Below are 22592 nucleotides of genomic sequence, written 5' to 3'. Positions count from 1 at the left end.
ACTGGCACCTGTGTCAATACGTATCATGTAGTCACCGTACTTTTTTGCCTACATGCCTTGGGGAACATTGCTGGTTACCATATTATACAGAGGTACAGTGTTCGCGAACACAGGGTATTCCTTCACATTTAATCTGCATTCTTTTGTGACTGGCTTGAACAAAAATGCCTTTCTCTTAAAGTAGTTTGGATTGTAAATCTGGTAAATAAGCATATTGTTTTTCCGGACTGAACAAAGCTGCAGCCCTGGGCTGGACACCCCCACAGAGTGCGAGACACTCCCACAGATACAATAGCCAGGGTGGTGTGTTCAGCACCCCTGCCCCACAAAGGTGAGGACCCAGGGACGGCGCACACGCTGCAGTACCGCGGTCGAACGTGGGGGGCAGCAGCAGCACCTCCAGCACCCGAGGCGTAGGGACTGCGGCTGCGCCGGCTGGACAGTTGCGCGTCATCAGCCTGCGCCTGGGGGTGAGTGACAGTGGGAGTACGGGGAGGATATCGGGTAGATTTTCGAGCCTTTTCTGAGTGGGAAGGGAGGGGGGGAGTTCTGGCTGTGAGGAGTTCATGTTCACAGTCGAGGAGGGGTGGAGCTCTGAGGAAAGGGGCAGTCCCTCAGCGAGGAGAGGAGGGAGGACGGGTGGGGAACACGGTGGGAAGGGAGAGCCCCTCAGTGAAGGGATGGGGAGGGGTGTGGATACTGAGTTGGGAGGGTGAGCCCTATGCAAGGGAGCAAACAGCTTGAGCCATAATTGAAGGGGAGAGAGGTGGGTGGCTCAAGCTTGGGCTCTGATCAACAAAGAGCTTACAAAATAAAAAAAATAAACTTTCAAAGATGCTGATCTGTATCCCTCCACCACCTGAAATCTGAAGTAGATTTAATCCTGTCGTGGGTTTCTGTTACCTTTCCTAAATATCTGCAGGGTCTATTTGTTTGAGAGGTCTATAAGCATTGAGCTGTATTTATGTACAGGTTGGGAAGCAAATGAAGACACATTTTTCACAGAAGATGGTCACCTGTGTATAAATAAAGCAGTTTGATCTGATGCAGAAATGTCCGCAGCAAATGTGGATATAACCCAGTCCATCACAGGTAAAGACCTCCCCACCACTGAGCATATTTACAGGGAGAGCTGCCACAAGAAAGCAGCATTCATTATCATCCAAGCCATACTTTCTTCTCACTACTATCATCAGGCAAGATCCTAGGTCCTACACCAGGTTCAGGAACAGTTACTACCCTGCAACCATCAGGCTCCTGACTGGCATGGACAACTTCACTCACCTCAGCTCTGAATTGGTTCCACAACCAATGGATTGTACAGCTTATGTTCCCTGTTTTATTATTTTTTGATATATATCTTTTACACATTATCTATTAGCTACTTTTAGTATTTTTAATAAATTCTGTTGTTTTTCCTGTAAATGTTTGCAAGAAAATGAATCTCAAGGTAATATATAGTGACATATACATACTTCAATAACAAATTTACTTTGACAAAGACCTAATCAAACCAACTTGAACACTGCCAACTCTAAATCAATTTTTGTTAACATTTTGTTATTGCTAGATACACACGTTGGCTACTAACCAATGCATTTTAAATCCTGTGTAATATTTGAATTTTATTGCTGACAGCAAACTTTTCCTTGTATCTTTACTTTTCTACAGTTATAATTTCAACGATGGAGTGATCAATTGTTGCACATCATGGAGGCTTGTGAGGGGCAAGCTATTTCTGAGATCCTCCGATTGAATGTGGGAGGTTGTTTCTTTACAGCAAGACGAAACTCCCTCTGTCGTTTTAAAGACTCAATGCTTAGTGCTATGTTTAGTGGACGATTTCCTTTGAAACTAGATGAATCAGGTAACAAGGGTTATTATTATCAATCATAATTCATATGACACAATTCATGCTGTGTTATTTATTTACAAGCAAAATCCATTTTTTGGGGGGAGAAACCAAATGAACTTCTATAAAAATCTTAAGGATAAGCCAGAGTATTATACTGTTTCTACAAGTGGTATGAACAATTGATCATTTGACAGTTGTTTTACTGCCATGAGTTTCAACTGCTTTATTTGCACAATTAAATGAGGGCTTTCATCTACCATCCAAAATACTTTATATTGCCTTTGAGAACATTAGTATGTAGAATTCTGCTTGAAGTGCATAGTCCCTTGGCATGTGGTTGCCCACGTACTGATCAAGGATATTGTATCTTATATGCATATTTTAAGCAGACAGAAGGAGATGAGATAAATATACCCAGATTTTCCTTAGGCACCTTGCTTCTTGAAGGTATTACTGTGCAGAGGGGCAATACCTGAGTACAACATGTGTTAGCTGGTAATAGATTGGAGTAGACACGAGGCATACTAGTTAGAAGATAAACTGAGGTACCAGTTAGATTCTTTAAATGTTAAATTTGCAGTGCTGAAGTTTAGAGTCTAATATGCAATCTTTTAATGTAGGGGCTTGTCTTATTGAACGGGATGGAAAGCTCTTCAAGTATCTCCTGGATTACCTGCACGGAGAACTCTGCATTCCCGAGGAAGCAAGAACTCGTGTTGCATTGCAGGAAGAGGCAGATTACTTTGGCATTCCCTATCCCTACAGTCTGACAGACTATTTATCCAGTGAGATGGAGAGACATTGCTCAAAATCAAATATTGAAATCAAAAAGGTTTGTGGGACTAATTTCCAAGTTACCTAACCAAAGGTTCAACCTTCGAGTTGAAATGAATATAGTAATTTTAGTTGGAGGTATGCTTTTTTTTCAATTAGATAATTCTAATGGAATTGGGAAATAGCAAGGGAACCAGGGTATATCTGCTTGTAAAGCTTTAGATTTATTTTGGAAAGACTTTTAATTCAGCATTCAGCTACTCTTGAGTAAATTTTATGACAAGATAATGTAAAAATTGATAAAATGTTGGAACGTAAGAATTAACATCAGCCCACACAAACTCTGTCCCTCCACATTTTTGCATCTTGGATCTTCCTCCAAAACTCAGGCAATTTTACCAGTCTTTCTTGGCTCAGTTATCTGACCCCTACCACCTGAGTTAGGAGAATGTAGTTTCACATTCTCATTAAGGTGCATATTTGAAGTTGATATTTCTGAGCCTATTGAGGCTCTGAAACTCAGAAGCTTTGGGTAAGATTATAGTATCATCTACCTTTTGATAAAACTATAGTCTCAACTAAGCTCCTGAATAAGGTCTCTTGGGGAAACTTTTTCTAGTAATACTTTTATTTCTGTTTTCAAAAAAAGCAATCTGTTCTTTTGTATACTTGCATGATGATGTACTTAATTTTCACCCAGTACTAAACTGAGTTCATTACTAACACATGTATCAATAGGTTTAGCTCTCCCATATTCACAGTCACTTGCTCATCCCACAAGGTCTGTCATTATAAAACCCCTTATTAATGCACTGTTACTACAAAGCTATTCATCGTACTTATTTGCGGTGTTACTGTAACACTTCACAAACAGATGGCACCACAGTAAACATTGTCTAAACTATTGTGAATTTCATTATGTTCTTTCATATCCCTGTCTTTTTAAGCCTGCTTTTACTTTATCCCAAAGTGGATGCTACCCAGAAAAAAGCAGTAATTCCTCACGGATTGCTTGTGGACTTCATTAAAAATAGAAACTGAAAGTGGCACTATTCCTAAGAGATCAGTCTTCTACACCATTGATTTGCTTAGTCAGGAAGGGAACACTGAGCTAGAATTTCTTGATGGGATTTATGACCCATTCCAGCATGGTCCTTTGACCCTGTGTAGTATGCAGAGAACTTCTTTATGAATTATCCCCAAAATTACTTGTGTTTGTGTTTGCTGTGGTCTTTTGTGCTGGTTTGTATTTGTGTTTCAGCACTTTTTTAATTACGTCTAGCCGGGGAATTATTGGCACAATAACTGCAGCCCAGTCAGGGAAAATGCATGCACATTCTGGCTGCAGTTTTTGGCTCTGTCCATCTTTTCACAAAATTCAGTCACCGTCCATACAATATCTGTGTTATCAGACAGCATAGTTCAAACAAAATAGTGAATCTCTAAATTTCACTTTTTCCAGTCATATGGTTACTGATTCCAATAAAGAACTCTTAGGAACCCATGATGACTGAGTGTTGGTTTTACACAGGTGAAATTTATTTGTAGACCACGAAGATTGCCAACTGCCTAATTTTAAAAATGTCCAATATACAAGTCTATAATAGGATCAAATGTGAAAGTCACCGAAGTTTTAAAAAATTTTAATACACTTTCTTTGTTATTAATACAGGCGCTGACAGACATGTGTGACTCCTATGGTTTAATCTGTACAAACCCCATGGTGTGGGTCTTACACTATCTCAATACTTGTGGTGCCAGCTGTGAAAGCAAGATCCTGGGCGTGTTTACATCAAAGGCTGAAGGGATTGCAGCCATTGAAAAACAGCTGGGAGGTAGAATAAAAAGCAAAAGTATCTTTAAGAGGTAAAAGAGGTTGATCTGACAGTCAATTTAGACTCTGCATTGTATGTTGTGTTTACTTTGCTTAAAGGATGTTCAACATCAACATCATCATCATCACTATGTGCCACGTGCATGTCGTATGATGTAGGCGATCATGGTGACCATGATTGTTCTTGCCAAATTTTTCTACAGAAGTGGTTTGCTACTGCTTTTTCTGGGCAGTGTCTTTAGTCAGTGGTTGCATAACCAGGACGTGATTATGTACCAGCTGTTCATGCAACCATCCTCCTCCAGCTCCCATAGCTTCACTGATCATGGGGGCTAAGTAGGTGCCACACCTTGCCCACAGGTGACCTGCAGGCTAGCAGAGGGAAGGAGCACCTTACACTTCCCTTGGTAGAGATGTATCACCACTCCACCACCCTAAAGGATGTTAGCATTGTTAAATTGTTAATCAAAAGAATTCTGCTTCCTTAATTACTTTTCAAGAACTATAGTGGATTAAAGCTAGAGATTGCCTGTGAGCTATTGGATACCTAGATTTGACTTGCCAAACTGAATTTGAATTACCTTATTAATATCTAACATAGTTTCCAATTTATTAACTAGAACTCTTGAGTAGACAATTTATTGTATATGTTTAATTACATAAGAACATAAGAGATAGGAGCAGGAGTAGGCCAATCGGCCCCTCAAGCCTGCTGCGCCATTCAACAAGATCATGGCTGATCCAATCTTAACTCTAGTTTTCATCGAATCCCACAAGGCAACAGTGCCAACCAACAGGGCACCATGCCGCCCATTTTATTTTATTATTCATCCCGCCCAAACCCATGTGATCACCTGGGGAAAAAAAACCGAGTTGCCAATTGAGGAGAAAAAATCTGGAAAATTCCTCTCCGACCCATCCAGGCTATCGAAAACTGGTCCAGGAGATCACATGGCTGATCTAAACCTAGCCTCATGTCCACTTACCTGCTCGCTCACCGTATCCCCTAATGCCATTTTTATCCAGGAAAATGTCTATCTCCGTTTTGAATTTATTGAGTGTAGTAGCTTCCACAGCTCTCTGGGGCAGTAAATTCCACAGCCCCACCACCCTCTGAGTGAATAAATTTCTCCGCATCTCAGTCCTGGAACGGCATCCCCTTATTTTAAGATTATGCCCCCTAGTTCTAGTTTCACCCATCATTGGGAACATTCTCCCCGCATCCACCCGATCAAGCCCCTTCACAATCTTATATGTTTCAATAAGATTGCCTCTCATTCTTCAGAACTCCAATGAGTAGAGTCCCAATCTACTCAACCTGTCATCATACATCAACCCACCCATCACCGGAATTAACCTAGTGAACCTTCTCTACACTGCCTTGAGAGCCAGTATGTCCTTTCTTAAATATGGACACCAGAACTGCACGCAGTACTCCAGGTGTGGTCTCACCAATACCCGGTACAACTGCAGTAAGACCTCCCTGTTCTTATACTCCATCCCCCTAGCAATAAAAGCCAGCATTCCATTGGCCTTCTTGACCACCTGCTGCACTTGCATACTAACTTTTTGTGTTTCCTGCACCAGGACCCCCAGATCCCTTTGCACAAAAGCACTTTCCAGTTTCTCTCCATTTAGATAATAACTTGGCAGAGTTAACAATTAATTTACAATGCCAGTCCACTAATAAAGCGTTATAGTAGCCTGGTGTCACTGATTATGAAGGGTTATAAAACCTAATGTTTAAAAGCTCTTTCCCCTCTTTCCCACTTTTCTACATATCTCTTTCTCACTACTGTTGATCTTCCTCAGAATCTCTCAGCTGTAGTAACATACCCTGCTTGCCCACCGCTCTCTCCCCCCCCCCCCCCCCCCAGTTTGGCTGCACCCTTTCCCACTTGCTCTCCCCTTACACCTGTACTCTTCCACTGATCAATCGCATTGCCCACCTCCCTTGCCGGTTGCTCAGTGTCAGTCTAACCTCGTGTTCACCTTGCCTCCTTCCCCTTTCTCGCAGATTGTCCCCTCCCCGGCACTTTTGACTGCTTTTCAGCCCCACCCTCCATGGGCACCCACTCCTTACTCTAACGGCCCAACCTTCTGACTCTACTTTTTTCCCTCGCCCATTCCTATTGATGCCTCCACCACACATGCCAAGCTATGCAAGCATGGGCCATTAATTAGCGTAAACATTTATATAAAGTGCTGTGCAAAATTCTTTGGCATGTATGTAGCACTAGGGTGCCTAAGAGTTTTGTAGTAATTTTATGTATTGCACTGTACTGCTGCCACAATATAAATAAAAAAAACAAATTTCATGATGCATGTGAGTGATGCTGAACGTCTTTCTGGTATGGATCTCTGTTGTGGACTGAGAGTGGGAGGGGGGCAGGGAGAGGGGAATCGTGGTTAGCAAAAGGGAAATGGAGAGGGGAGGGAGCGGGAAGCACCAAAGCCATGTTCTGTAATGTTCAATAGACCAATTGTTTGGCATCAGATAACCTTGCCTGGTGACTCAGGGCTGGGTGTGTCTGCACCCGCACCACTCCCGACCCTGGCATTCCTCCACCCCTATCCCACAGCGGTCCACCCTTGCTATTCCCAACATCCTTTGTTCCCACCAGATTTGCAAATTCAGTCTCCACATTGACAAATACAATACTGTGTAAAAATCTTTGGCACCTTAGCTATGTATATGTGCTTAAGACTTTTGCACTGTACTGTACTTACTGTGTTTCATAGAACATAGAACACTGTAGGACAGTATAGGTCCTTTGGCCCACAATGTTGTGTCACCCTTTTAAGTTACTCCAATGTTGATCTAAACCTTCTGTTTTTCCATCCATGTGCCAATCTAAGAGTTTCTTAAATGTCCCTATGTATATGCCTCTACCAGCACCCCTTGCAGTGCATTTTACACACTACTGCCTGTGTAAAAAAAAAAGCCTAGAGACTCTGATCCATAGGTGCAGTGGGTTTGTTTGACAGATGAAAGATTCTCATTGAGAAAGAAAAGCTGAGAGGAGTTCTTATGGAAATGTGAAAGATAATGATATGTGGGGAATATTTCCATCTATTACATCTGTGCTTCAGTTGAACTTGAATATCCAAGTATCCTGCTGCTTCATATTTTTGTGTTTGCAGGGAAGCTGGAAACAACTTACAATACATATGGAGCTACTACTCAGCTGATGAGCTGAAGAAAATGATGGATGCTTTTGACTCTTGGGAAGGACGAGGTACTTATTCTTCATGTCAACCTACAAACGTTAAAAACTTCAACAGCGAGCTATAAAACTCACAAGTCAAGCTTTGGATTATCACCAAGTTCACCACCAGTTTCGTTTGCAGATGTGTTACTCGCTCTTATTAAATGCTTATTACTGTGGTAAACTGTCAGAAATCTTGGTAAAAGGAAACTTTTCTTAGACAGGTCCTGAGGGAAATAGATCTTATTCATCAACTGCTGGTCAAATTCCAAATTATTTTTTGACAGTAGGATTAAACCTTAAAACTTAGAATTTCAGGAAGTGATGATAGAAATATAACCCCAGCTTTGATCATTTCTGTTTATTGCAGTCTCAGAGCTCGTTAGGACAGGAGGATTTTAAATGTAAGTGATTCTACATTAAATGGAACCACTAAATGTACCATTAAATGTAGCTGTGGGCCGTATCAGAGATGACTTACTTTTGCTCCAGTTCCGTGGGTTCTGAGATGGCTCACGAATCCGATGTAGAAAATGCAGGCTCTGCAACTACTGGAGCTGGACATTCATAATATGTAGGCGGCATATCATAGGAAGAAGTGGTGCTGGACTTCTCTGTGCTTTCAACAAACATTTAAGATACTCAATGCAATCTGGTGCTCGTTTTTTTAAAAAATATTATTGGGGAAGGGTTCCCACAAGATGACAAAAATACCACATTTTTTAAGAAGGTTTCCAGAAGCGTGTTTAAAGCATTTCCTTGATCCTCTGGTAAATTGTTGGACTGAAACATCTATTTCCAGTATATTTTTGAAGATGGGGTATTGGCTTGGAGAGGATTCATCCTGCCAGTAGATGAGGTGGATTTTGTAGATTCAGTACTTTGCAATGCCCTGCTGTAGATTGTCCTTGTACCAGAAGCATACAGGAGTGCAGAGAACACTAATGCCAAGTGGACCATGAGTTTTATGATGGTTTTGAGGTCTTGATCTTAGAACACTTTGCCTCAGATGGCAAAAGCTGCACTTTGAAGATAATGATAAATTCAACTTTCTGCTCCTCTGAGAGGCAATTCCCAAGTAATGAAAAGTGGTTTATATTTTCCAGCATCTCAAGACTGACATTAAGTGCCTGGGTTGGTATTTGGAAATGGGAACAAGTTAGTGCAGACTTTTTGTAGTTATTTAATGCAAGGCCTATTTTCAGTGCTTCAGTGGATGCATCAGCAACAGCTTGGACTGTGCACTTATGTACAGGCATCGTTCTTATGCTGCAACTCGATGACTAAGATTGAAATGATCTTTTTTCTGGAGTGATGATTATATAGGTTGAATCACTTCCACTTCCTCTTGTACATTAGTTCAATTCCAGCACGAAGCTTGTTAAGAGGTGAGGTGCAATATTGTGACAGGAATAACTAAAAAAAATCGTTGGAGCAATGCTATAGCCTTGTCTAACTCCAGTCTGCACTCAGTCTACTGGACCCAATGGTTAGAATGTCAACTTGCCAGCCACCACATCACAGATGTAAAACAGAGGCAAATTTTTCAGGCTAAATCTAAAAACAATTCTCATAGTGCCTCACATTGACAAAGTCTGATGTTTTTGTAAGGAAAAGAGAAACCTGCATTTTTCTTTTAGTTATACAATGAACATCATTTTCATTGTAGCTCTTGATGGGCACAACACAAACCATTCTGTGAGTCAGATAGCAATTCTTCAGTCACTAGGAGGTACCGGTTGAAGAATTTCTTGATTATTTCCTCAATATGATTCCTGTAGTTAGCACAGTCTTGAAGTTAGGATTATATTTTATCTAAGTTTCTCAGACTTTTTCCAGGTCTGAGAGATGAGGCTGTAAATGTGTGTCTGAATTTCATTGAAATGTCTGAGTTGCCACATTTTAGAACGCAAGTGGTCGTGACATTTTGTAGCTGACGTATAGCCTTTTTAACTTGTCACTCTGGGGAGACAGCATGACTAGACTGGTTAGGATGTTGTGAAAGAGTGCCAAGAACTCTTAGGTGAAGTACAATTTCACTTAAGAAGTTCTGTGAAGAGTTACTTCCTCTCTAATGTCAGTCACTCTCCTCCATTAAGCTATTGGCAGGCTAGGCTCTTGGATGACTAAGCAGTAGAAGGTCTTGACACTACTGAAGAATTTAGATAGGACATTGTTATCCATCCTTCCCAGCACCATCTGTTAAATAAGACCCAGAATTTTTATATATCTCAGACCTCAGGTGTCTTTTGCTGTATTCTTCTTGCTGAGCTGTGATGAGGCTTCAATTTTAAGAATATCTTGTTCATACTTAATTAAATCCCAGATCTCCTGGACTTTTTTTTATTGTGATGGACTTACGAATGGTTCAGGTACTGTGGTCATTCTGCATCTTCTGCTACTTGATTGGATGTTGTCCCTGAGGCATTGTCTGAGAGTCCTTCAACTTTGATATTGTTGTGGCACTGTTTCTTTCGTCATTGTTTTGGGACCAGGCTGATGGGAGTAATAGGGCAGGTTAGTGATGGTCAGTCCAACAGTTCATTGGTACCTATTACAACGCAGTGCCATTGAGGCCTGCTGTCATGAGTTCCTGTGTTTGTCTTTTTGCTAAGACAAGTTGTTAATAATGACCATGCCCCAAGTGTTCTGTCACGTAGAAGATTCATTAAGGATTAGCTTCCCTTACTTCATCAACACACCTCCCAAGAGCTTTGTGTCCCTTCCACTCTGGCACTGAAGTCATCCAGGAGGATTTAGAGTGAGCATTTCAGATTTTCACAAAATCAATGCAAAAACCCTTCTTGATCTTACTACAGTGGATGCACCCTCCACACTAATATGATCTGAAGGGTAATGAAATAATCTTTTATCCCACAGAGTAGCTGTTGAGATGCTAGACCAGCTCATTCCTAATGACAAAACTCACTCAATGGAGGTGGAGTTCTTCTTCAGAAGAAAATGCACCTACTGTCTTTTCCTTTGAGCCAATCACTTCCTTTCGTGAAGGGCAGCATTGCAAGTACTGGAGTATCTGAGTTCAACAGAATTCAAGTCATTTGCTGTTGGGACTATTCTGGCCATCGAGGCTCTGAATTTCACCTTGAGGAGTAGAGGAGGTCTGGGAGTGGTTTCTTTGAAACAGACCTGTTGCCTACCTGCTACTGCACAGGCTTGATTGAATATCTTCTTGGTCCAAGCGGACTAGACACCAGATACAATTGCAAGGACATTAATGGATAAATGTGGCAATTGCGCACACACACACACGCACCTTCTGCCTCATCATCTGTTTCTCTTTGATCTTTCACACCTCTGAACCATCCCCATTTGAATGCCCCTCTCCCTATTTCCAGGACATTTCTCTCACTCCCTCTCAGTCTCTCACCCCTTGCTCACACAAACTTACTTGCACTTTACAACTTAAACCATTCCTTTATTTCCCTTCTCCAAGTGACTATCTCTCGCTGATTTCTGCTCTACTCCCCCATTCTACCCCTTCATGTTCTTTTAACCCCAAAACAAGCTTAGATAGAAGTGTTTCTAACTCAGCATAGTTTTTGAAGCATTTATTGTTTTCAGTTGACTACTTGATGCTGCCCTAGTTGGTTGCCATTTTGGGAAATATTTCATTTGTACCCAAAGGGGCCAAATGAAATCTTTCCTGGTCCCGGTTACCACATCTGTCAGGAATCTTTACCAATCTTCAGGCCTCCTCTGCTTGTTGGGCAAAGATTGTAGCCACAGTGGCATTTGATGCCTTGCAGAGATGTTGGATCCCAGTATATACTTCATCAGTTGATACGTCTGGATTTGTTCTTACTTGGGGAAAGTTTAGTCATAACAAGAATTAAAATACCACCCAAGGGTGTAGCATTTTCATTGTTTATAATACTTTCAATTAACTTTAAAGAAGTGCTGAGTCATAAATATTTCAGTCACAATCTTTTTAGAGATATTTGCACATTTATCTCACAAGTGAACATCATCTGTTTCAGGTGTGGAAGTAAAGATGTGGTAGTTACTTTCTGCTCTTCCTTCAAGTATGGAAGACCATAAAGCCATAAGACATAGGAGCTGAATTAGACCCTTTGGTCCATTGACTCTGCTCTGCCATTCCATCATGGCTGATTTATTACCCCTCTCAATTCCATTCTCCTGCCTTCTCCCCATCACGTTTGATGTCCTGACTAATCAAGAAGCTATCAACCTCCTCTACCAATACTCTCTGGCTAAAGGAACTCCTCACCTCTGTTCTAAATAGATATCCCTCTTCTGAGGCTGTGCCCTGTGATCCCAGACTCACCCACTCCCCCAATCCACTCTATCCAGACCTTCCAATATTCGATAGGTTTCATTGAGATTTCCCCCACTCATTCTCCTAAACTTCAGGAAGTACAGGCTCAGAGCCAGCAAATGTTCCACATATGATAACCCTTTCATTCCAGAATCATTCTGGTGAACATCCTCTGGACCCTCTCTAATACCAGTAAATCTTTTCTTAGATAAGGGGTCCCAAACTGCTCACAATACTTTCAAGTGCAGTGTAACCAATGCCTTATAAAACCTCAGCAATACGTCTTTGCTCTTATATTCTAATCTCTCTAAATGAATACTAACATTGCATTTGCCTTCTTTACCACTGACTCAACCTGCAAGTTAAGCATTAGGGAATCCTGCCAAGGACTCCCAAGTCCCTTTGCACCTCGAAATTTTGAGTTTTCTTCCCATTTAGAGAATGCACTGTGCCTTTATTCCTTCTACCAAGGTGCATAATCATGCACTTCCCTACACTATGTTCCAACTGCCACTTCTTTGCCCATTCTCTCAATCTGTCTAAGTCCTTCTGCAGACCCCTGCTTCCTCAACACTACCTGCCCCTCCATCTATCTTCAAATCATCTGCAAACTTGGCCACAAAGCGATCAATTCCGTCATCCAAATCATTAACATAAAACATGAGAAGAAGCATTCCCAGCATTGAACCCTGGGGAACACCACTAGTCACCGGCAGCCAACCAGAAAAGGCCCCCTTATACCCTCTCTTTACCTCCTGGCAGTCAGCCAATCTTCCATTCCTGTAGTACCATGGGCTCTTATCTTATTAAGTAGCCTCATGTGTGGTACCTTGTCAAAGACCTTCTGAAAATCCAAGTAAACAACATCCACTGACTCTCCTTTGTCTATATTGTCTGTTATTTTCTCAAAGAATTCCAGCAGATTTGTCAGACAAGTTTTTCCCTTAAAGGAAACCATGCTGATTTCAATCTATTTTATGATGTGCCTCCAAGTATTCTGAAACCCATCCTAAATAATGGACTCCAGCGTCTTCCCAATCACTGAAGTCAGGCTAGCTGGCCTATAATTTCCTTTCTTCCACCTCCCTCCTTCTTAAAGAGTGGAGTGACATTTGCAATTTTTCGGTCCTCTGGAACTATTCCAGGATCTAGTAATTCTTGAAAAATCATTACTAATGCCTCTACAATCTCCTGAGCTACCTCTTTCAGAACCCTGGGCTGTAGTCCATCTGATTCAGGTAACTTATCTATCTTCAGACCTTTTAGTTTCCCAAGCACCTCCTTAGTAACAGCAACTGCACTCACTTCTAACCCTTTGACCTTCTCGCATTTCTTCCACAGTGAGCAATTCTGCAGAAAATCTATATAATTGTACGTGTGAAATTTCACTGCATGTTCCAGCAGCCTGAATCTACCTTTCATTTCCTGCAGCCTCACTTTTAACCAGGTATTCATCCAGAATTGATGAAGCAAAGTACATTACATTCAGAACTTCATTATTGCAGAATAATTTCATTATTCTGGGTCAGAAATTCAAGCCTTTGATAAACCACAAAATGACTGAACCTGTGTAACAAAAAACCTGTATCACTCACCAGCACATGAAGATATCGTTATTATGTTTTTTGTTTTTGGACAGTAAAATATTGAGTTGGAGACAGCGAGCAACTGATTGCACGAGACACTTCACACAAAACATTAGCTTTTTTTATTCTGACACCAGAGATATGTCTGAATTGAGAGATGGGATATTAAGGCTGACAGGAAGAACTGTCCCGTTTTTTTTTAAGAAAAAAGGATATGTTGCTAGTTACAGGCATTGATCACCAAGTGGAGAAAATCACATTTCTGATAGCAGTTTCATCATTGTATTTTTTGCTTTCAAACTACAATACTATTGTAGAAAAATGATGGTAATTTTCTGTGGATGGCTTACAGATTTGACATTTCCACAAGGAGTAATTTTAGAAATAATGAAGCATTAGTCTAGATCATCCATGCACATATCTGAACTAAATGTACAGAATAAAGAAAACTGTTCTAATACTATGTCAAATCTTGTTTCCTAATATTATTTTTTACCTTCAGGGAAATAGGAATATAATCAGATGCATTGTGATAAGGAGTTTGCAGCTATGTCATTGGATATAATCTTTTCCATAATATAATTTGCACAAATGATAGTTGTATTCAATTTTTATTATTTTGGGTCTGTTGTGAGCAAAATATACATGATTGTATCATGTTCATTCTTTTTGACCATAATTGTGACTTGGTCTTCCATCTATATCTTTTATGGCATATAGTTATGGACTCTTTCTTGTATTACCTACAGGTGTCAGTTATTGGAGAGTGCCTCAGGAGTTGATAGAATGTTGGACACTTGAAGGCCGACCATTGCAAGGTACCAAGGAGATGGTGGAACCAATTCAGAAGCGGTAGGTTATGTTCCATCATGTATTTTTATCACAAAGATTAGTTTCTCATTTTGTGCAGAATAGAATCAGCACGTTCCAGCACCATCTTCCATTTTTGTATTTGATTATTCATATACCTTGTCTATTTCTGCAAAACTGTGTCTGAAATGTTAGGACTGCTACAAATGGTTATTCAGTGTACAGGATTACTGGTGCATGCAGGACGATTCTGCTGAGAAGAAAATCTTGAAAGTCACTACTATAAAAGACAGTTAATCAGAATGATTTTAAATGGAACTACCACAAAAATCAAGGAGGTTGAGGCCCCCGTTAGGAAAATGTATCTTCAGGTAAAATGCTATTTTATGCTGTTGTTGCACTCTAAATACACTAAGTTCACTTAAAATCTTAAATATTTACTTTCCCTTTAACTTTTTTTTACCATTTGGATCAACTTACTTCCTTTATCAATACTGTTTCTGAGTGGGACACCAAAGTATTTCAGTGTCCCAACTTTGTTAGTTTCTCTCTCCTTTTCTCCTTGACTTGTTCCAAGAACTTGGGAAATACATTCACAATTCAAGAACATAGCTTAGAATATTACCATTTCTTATGCCATAACATCTGTGCCATTCTAGAGGCTGTAATTACCTTTAAGAAGATGATTAGTTTCTGATTCCGTAGCACAAACTCACAGCAGAAGAAAGATCTACCTTCATGTTCAGCATTGAAGTTGAACTTCCCTCTGTCCATCGTCATAGCAGGGAAATTCCCCACTGGTAACTAATATTATAATTAATTCACAAAAAGTTTGTATTTAAATTAGAGACACAAGGAAGTGCAGATACTAGAAAATGGAGCAACAAACAATCAGCCGGAGGAACTCAGCGTTGAGTAGTAGTTTTTGATTCAAAGCAGTGACATTTCCTCCCTTCCTCACCCCCCTAAACAACTCCCACAGATGTTGCTCTTTAGTACTTTTGTTGCATTAGTGCTTAGAAGTTAGATATCGAAGTACAGTGGATTCCAGTTAATTGAGCCATCAATTAATCAGGCAGCCGTAAATTTGAGACAACTCTTAAAGAACAAAAAGTAAATCAAGAAAATAGCTGGGATTCCCTTCATTTATTTAAGACACTATGCTGCTTAATTGGGTCAGGAGACTTGCTGATCAGTTTTGAACTATGTCAGTCATGTGCATCCGCATTGCCTATAGACTCTACACTGTCAGTTTTTAAATAGTGTCAGTTGTGTGTGTTTGTGTTGAAACAGTAGTGATTTTTGTCACTGATAGTTGGTGACAAATAAGCAGTAAGACAATTCAAAACTATTTTGCTCACTATGATTTCAAGCATTTAGGCTTGGAGATGCCAGGCACAGCTAGGAGTGAAAATGAAACAATTTCATTACTCTAGTAAGTTAATCATCTTGAATGTTACAATGAAAATGAAATTTGGAGAATGCAATCATCTAAAGCATTGAATGAAGGCAGTTCAGTATCTGCACTGATTTTGTTCATTTGCTGATGACACTAAGGTTGGAGGTGCTGTGGACAGTGTGGAGGGCTGTCAGAGATTACAGCGAGACATCAATAGGATGCAAAACTGGGCTGAGAAGCGGCAGATGGAGTTCAACCCAGATAAGTGTGAAGTGGTTCATTTTGGTAGGTCAAATCTGATGGCAGAATATAGTACAGGCAGTCCCCGGGTTACGAACGAGTTCCGTTCCCGAGTCCGTCTTTAAGTCGGATTTGTACGTAAGTTGGAACAAGTACATCCGGTATTATTTAGCGTCAGAGTTAGTCAAACATTTGTCTTAGTATATAGTATATATTTTACCTTTCTATGCATATAAAACACTTAAGAAATGTATGTATTCCAATAATTAAACCACTGCGTTGCTTAGTAATAATTGTAGCTTTCATCAGGGCAGGGCCTTTCACATGCTCCATTATTCTCACTTTGTCCTTTATCCATTAAAATTGTTCCGATCGTTGACCGACTGTAGCCTAACGCTTTTCCAATGACCGATGACGTTTCACCTCTTTCCAAACACTTTATTATTTCCACTTTATTTTCAATTGTGACCGCTTCCCGTCAATGGAACAGAAACACTGCGGGCGGCGGGTCCCGAGGTCATCTAGGTCCTAAGGACCACTACACTGAATTTGCCGGGTCCTAAAGTCCACCGCACTGAGACAGGTTAAATGGGACAAGTGGGGGCTGTGCTGGGTTTGGGTATTTGATCCTCCTCAGTATCCTGCGTGGGAATTTAAACTGGAGGTGGCAGTGTTTTTTTTTAAGAGGTCAAGTTGCGAGCTCAACATCAACCCGGCACACTTGGGAGTAGTCTGTCACTGGATCGAACTCGGGAACCTCTGTTCTCGAGCCCAGCGCTGATCTCACTGTGCCACCAGCCGACCGAAAAGGGGGTGGGGGTCAGGGTGAATCTTGCTAAGAAAACTTTAAGCCAAATACAAAGTTACACACTCAACGCAGTGTCAACGGTGACAACTTAAAATGGCGGAAGGCGTCACGATCTGACTTAAAATGGTGGACGGCGTCGCGATCCGACTTAAAATGGCGGACGGCGTTCACCTTCTTCAGTTCATAAGTACAAGTTGTTCATAAGTCGGACGTTCATATCTCAGGGACTACCTGTATTAATGGTAGGAATCTTGGCAGTGTGGAGGATCAGAGGGATCTTGGGGTCTGAGTCCATAGGACGCTCAAAGCAGCTGTGCAGGTTGACTCTGTGGTTAAGAAGGTGTACGGTGTATTGGCCTTCATCAATCGTGGAATTGAATTTAGGAGCTGAGAGGTAATGTTGCAGCTATATAGGACCCTGGTCAGACCCCACTTGGAGTACTGTGCTCAGTTCTGGTCGCCTCACTACAGGAAGGATGTGGAAGCCATAGAAAGGGTGCAGAGGGGATTTACAAGGATGTTGCCTGAATTGGGGAGCATGCCTTATGAGAATAGGTTGAGTGAACTCAGCCTTTTTTCCTTGGAGCAAAAGAGGATGAGAGGTGACCGGATAGAGGTGTACAAGATGATGAGAGGTATTGATCGTGTGGATAGTCAGGGACTTCTTCCCAGGGCTGAAATGGTTGCTACAAGAGGACACAGGTTTAAGGTGCTGAGGAGTAGGTACAGAGATGTTGGTTAAGTTTTTTACTGAAAATGGGCTGCCGGCAACAGTAGTGGAGGCGGATACCATAGGGTCTTTTAAGAGGCTTTTAGATAGGTACATGGAGCTTAGAAAAATAGAGGGCTATAGGTAAGCCTAGTAATTTCTGAGGTAGGGATGTGTTTGGCACAACTTTGTGGGCCGAAGGGCCTGTATTGTGCTGTAGGGTTTCTGTGTTTCTGTTTATAGTCGCCAATAACTATTAGGAACTAATACATAGCTTTATACTACTGTAGTGGTATTGTTAGTGTTCTAATTTGTCCTGTATTTCACATATATAAATTGTTACTCAGTTAAACAGTAGTTTGCCTTTTATACCTTTTGATTATTTCCATGAAACTTTGGCTAATTGGGACTGCTGTTTAATTGGACTAAAATGTACTGTCCCGATGTGTCCCAATTAACTAGAATCCACTGTATTGTGAAAGAAACAAAATGTGTATCAATAGATTAATTTTAGGAAGTTATTAGCAATGAATCAGATTTACTAATGTTTTTAGTTTTGTTTTATTTAACCTTTACATTAAATATTTCAGGCACTCTGTGGTTGCAAATGAGATAGAGTTGGAAAGACCCAAAAAAACTCACAAACCTGTGGAGTTTTCTGGCCCATCCACCAGCACCCGGATTAAAGTGAAGAATTCTGGATTAGTCAAACTGTCAACTCCAGCTGTGACTCCAAAGACTGCATTAAACTCCTCGGTTCATCTCAGAACCACAGCTGTAAAGAGACCAAGTACAGTGGAGTTTGTAAACCACAGGACAGCACCTTCCAGTGACAGGGGATCATCTGGATCAGGGGCCCAAAACTCGGATGTCAAATTCCAAAATGCTGGAAGTGCCATAGACTCTGGATGCACAGTAGCAGTCAAGATGCCGGAGAAGAAATTAATAGTAAATAGAGTGATCAAGTTGAAAAGAAAGCCACCATCGGCAACTGTTGTAACACCAGCAGATGATCCCAAAAGAAAAAGTGATTTAAATACAGACCCTCAACATAGAGCTTCAGAAAACCCTCAGACGTCCAGTTCAGTCAGCCCAATGGCTGACTGTCTAGAGGATAGATCTGAAAGTGCTAGGAAAAAGGATGAGAATGGATAGATGGCTGAGCCTTGCAAGAGAGAGGAGACGACAGACCATTATATGGTTTGTTAAGAATGTGTTTGAAACCTGTTGATGATTAGCATAATTTCCAAAGAAATGTCATTGCTAGATCAGGAATTCATAAGAGTCACCTAGGTAAAAGTGGAAAATTTTGTTGTTTCAGTGGTAGTTCAACAGATTTAACACTGATCAAAGAGAACATAGGTTTGATCTCTGATCAGAGCAACATTACCGCCTCCTGTTTTGATGATATTTTGGGTTTATGGAGCACTTTTAGTGGATGGATGGGGAAATTATCAAGCTTTCCAGCCTAAATAAGTATTCATCTGCCCTCCTGGAGTAGTGTGTGTGAGTGAGTATGTGTGTGTGTTGACACAGGGATTAGATGTTCATGATTTCTCCATCTCCTACATCTATAATGAAGTGACCTACAAATTCTCATTATTAGTACTAAGCAGTGAACAAGCTCCAGCTACTGTAGAGCGTTTGTTAAGTTAAAGACTGTCCCAAGCCTTATAAGCTCATCAGACCGGTGCTTATGTTGGTTTCCATGGCGTGAAGCAACTGAGAGTACACCCCCCCCGGATAGGATGCAATGTTAACCCCCAGCATTTTGCCAGTACCCATTTTCAGCTGGGTCAACTGGAGCAATGTGTGGTTAAGTGCCTTGCTCAAGGGCTTGAACTCACGACCTTCAGATCATTAGTCCAACGCCTTAACCACTTGGCCACGTGCCACACATAGAGCATTTGTGGTCTGTGGAATAAACAGCTGCAAGTGAGAAGAAATTGGTAAAAAAAAAAATTTCAAATGAAAATTAAAGATTTAGTCACAAAACCTTTGCTTTTCCACAAAATAAATCTATGTGCACTTTGTACCTCTTCTCTGCATTCACGGTGGTCCTGAAAAGTTACCTGTAGTCTTGACCTGAAACATCAACTGCCCATTTTACTCCGGAGATGTTGGCTAACATGAGGATTTTCTTCAGCTTTTTGTGTGTTGTTCCAGATTCAAGATTTGGGATGTCTAGGTAGTGTGAAGCTATTACAGTTTGGGGTGTGGGAGTTCAGGGTTTTATTCTGGCACTGTTTGTAAGGAGTTTGTACCTTCTCCCTGGGAGCACGTGGGTTTCTTCCAGGTGCTCCGGTTTCCTCCCACAGTCCAGACATACTGGTTAGTAGCTTAACTGATCATTGTAAATTGTCCTATGATTAGGGTAGGGTTAAATTGGGAGGTTCCTGTGCTGGAAGGCCTGTTCTGTGTGTATCTCTTCAGTAATAAATAAATAAATTCCATAATGTGCAGTCTATAATGTCTCTTAAATCAATGGTCTTTACTGACAGTTGAGAACCTTCCAGTAAACCATGCATCTGAATTCAGCCCGTTTAATTACAGCAAAATAAGTGGATTCTGGTATAAGGTGAAAGAATGCTGCTTATTACAGCATCCAAGCAATGGAATAAACAGCAGCTAAATTATCCTCAAGGAAGAGTGTATATGATCAACTAGTAATAATGGGCATGCAAAATAGAGGAAATTTTGATTGACAAATTGCACCTTCTGTAAACACTACCTGTCGTCATTTTCTCATGTTCTTGGTGTAGGGGAACCTTTTGCCATTTATAGTACGTTATTTACATTGTGTTTGTGCAACTATGTGTGAAAGAGACAGCCGACATGCTAGACAAACAATTTAGGGAGCATGAGATTTTAAGTTTAATTTGTAAATTTTACGGGCTAGGGAAGTGGAGTTTTTTGATATTGCTTGCCAAATCTTTCAAATCCCTACTGGTTTTGAGTTACCAATTTTAGCTATGCCACGTGTTAGGGTGCATAATGAAAGTGTTTCTTTCTATTCACTCCAGACAGTGGTACTTCATTATCAGACTGACTGGGGTTGTTGTAAACTACAAGTTGGTGATTTGCCTGTTTCTATTTTGGGTAAATATGTCATTTGGAATGTCCCTTTCTTTATTCTGACAATAAATTAAGATAGCTTAAAACAAAGTTGTGTTTTTATCAGGTGTGCAAAGGCAACTATGTTGCCTAGTCACAAAGCACAGAGTACCTTTTGTTCAGTTTTCCTTTGTGTTTGGCTTTCTTGGTCTTGCTCAGGTCTGGTGTCCATTTTAATTTGATATATTTGGTTAGCCTGTTAAGAAATTCAATCAGTTCTTTTCTGTTCTTAGGATGACTTACTTGGTTAGTTTTTAGAAAAAAAAATTCTGACTCAAGTCAATTATAACATTAACAATTTACTTTGGGATCAAGGCCTTATGTTTTGGGGTTATACGTAGAAAAGGAATTTTGTGTGATTAGGACAATGGTGCTCAGAAGCTGGTGTTTTCAGTGCACTCAGACACAGAGCAGCAGAACTCGAGTGGTGAGCAGTATTCAAACGCATCATTTAGAGAAGTTAAAGAGTTGTTGCACTGCTGCAGATCACTTAACCCATTTATATCATGAGTGTGTGAGAACTGAACAGATGCACTGGAGATATATGCTTTAATGTAAAACCATTATTGGCTACAGTTTTATATTTAATTTGTATGCTCCATATTGTACAGGTGATCTGTTTGTTTTTCTAGAAAATAAATCATTATTGTGCTTGTTCTTATAGTCTTCCCACTTTTGTATCTTTCTGTTCCAGATATCAGTGCTTCATAAGTCAGTTTTGGTTTAATGGCACTGATAAGCCTTGGATAAAATAATAAGAAAAGACACTTCATTATTGTATAATTCTGTGGTACTATTATTTCATCCAAATTTTAATAACCAATTGCTGTAGTTAATTAAATAGAATATCAGTTTTGGATACTGAACCCAGGTGCGTACATTGACTTAGAATAAAAGAAACAAATGCAAAACTGCTATTGAAATTAGATCTTAAAGCAACGCCTTAATAAAGCTATCATTGATAAATAAACCTGGCAACTTCCATGAATGGGAGAGTGCATTTTGCACTAAGAATAATAAGTAAATACGTAGTCAGGACAAAGACAAGTGAATGTCAGCAATGTATTTGTGCAGAGCATTACTAGTGACTTTAAAATAGGTAGAAAAGCAGAGGTTGTTGAAGGTGGGTAATAGTACTCTTGCTTTCTGATTTTCATTTCATTTCAGATATTCAATATATTTTTGCTCCCCTATCACTGATCTGGCTGAGACAAAGAATCACATTTCATTTGTCTGTACTAGTCTGTTTATATTTGTACATTAAGATATCTTACCTGTTAATGGTTTTATTTAGGAATCGTGGTCCCTGAACTCTTATGCTCCATTTTACAATTGACTTAAAATTCACATTTACCCTGTTTTTTATTTTCAATTCTAACTTTTGCTCTTCAGTTTTGAAATCAGAGAAGATATTTTGGATTTTGTGATCAGCGCTTAAAAATGTACAATAAGTTGCCTGCGAGCATTGAAAAATCTCCAGGCATAAATATCTTACGTTCCTGCTCTGGTTGCTCTCACTTGTTGTTCAGGTGAATCACTTTCAACTGGAGGATCAAGCTAAAAGCAGAAAATGTTAGAAATACTCAGCAGGTTGGGCTACATCTGTAGGAAGAGATGCCCTTAATATCACAGGTTGAATATCCTTCATCAGAATTGGGAAGGAGAGAAGAATCAGAATCAGATTTATTATCACCGGCGTGTGTCATAAAATTTGTTACAGAAGCAGGACAGTGCAATACCTGATAATATAGAAAGAAAAAAATAAGTAAATTATGGTAAATGTAGATATATATTAAATAGATTAAAAATAGTGCAAAACAGAAATACATATATAAGAAGTGAGAAAATATTCACGGGTTCAATGTTAGTTTAGGAATCAGGTCAGAGAGGAAGAAGCTGTTCCTGAATCCCTGAACGTGTGCTTTCAGGCTTCTGTACTTCCTTCCCGACAGTAACA

General features: G+C 40.3%; 1 protein-coding gene across 3 annotated transcripts; it reads left to right on the top strand.

Annotated features, from left to right (window-relative positions):
* Positions 1-447: 447 nt before the first annotated feature.
* On the top strand, positions 448-21293 carry LOC140728329 (BTB/POZ domain-containing protein KCTD18-like). Of its 3 annotated transcripts, XM_073046889.1 has the most exons (8): positions 452-470; positions 973-1092; positions 1672-1867; positions 2476-2687; positions 4302-4495; positions 7608-7702; positions 14305-14407; positions 18112-21293. In XM_073046889.1, exons 3-8 carry the CDS (start codon positions 1711-1713, stop codon positions 18674-18676), a joined length of 1326 nt encoding a protein of 441 aa, XP_072902990.1. In that variant the 5' UTR covers positions 452-470; positions 973-1092; positions 1672-1710; the 3' UTR covers positions 18677-21293. The 3 variants fall into 3 exon arrangements, with proteins under 3 accessions (XP_072902992.1, XP_072902990.1, XP_072902991.1); XM_073046891.1 differs by lacking the exon at positions 973-1092 and having other exon boundaries at positions 448-470; XM_073046890.1 differs by lacking the exon at positions 452-470 and having other exon boundaries at positions 812-1092.
* Positions 21294-22592: the final 1299 nt, after the last annotated feature.

This window comes from Hemitrygon akajei, chromosome 5, assembly GCF_048418815.1.
Source record: "Hemitrygon akajei chromosome 5, sHemAka1.3, whole genome shotgun sequence".
Lineage (NCBI taxonomy): Eukaryota > Metazoa > Chordata > Chondrichthyes > Myliobatiformes > Dasyatidae > Hemitrygon > Hemitrygon akajei.
Note: the sequence above shows the minus strand (reverse complement) of the source record. Positions and strands in the feature narration are given on the sequence as shown.

What these genes read in the sequence shown, in the direction of transcription:
- LOC140728329 (XM_073046891.1), top strand. Translation starts at nt 1,711, where the DNA reads ATGGAGGCTTGTGAGGGGCAAGCTATTTCTGAGATCCTCCGATTGAAT. An exon ending in TTTGAAACTAGATGAATCAG is followed by an intron (nt 1,868 to 2,475) that starts GTAACAAGGGTT and finishes CTTTTAATGTAG; the next exon opens with GGGCTTGTCTTATTGAACGG. An exon ending in TGACTCTTGGGAAGGACGAG is followed by an intron (nt 7,703 to 14,304) that starts GTACTTATTCTT and finishes TATTACCTACAG; the next exon opens with GTGTCAGTTATTGGAGAGTG.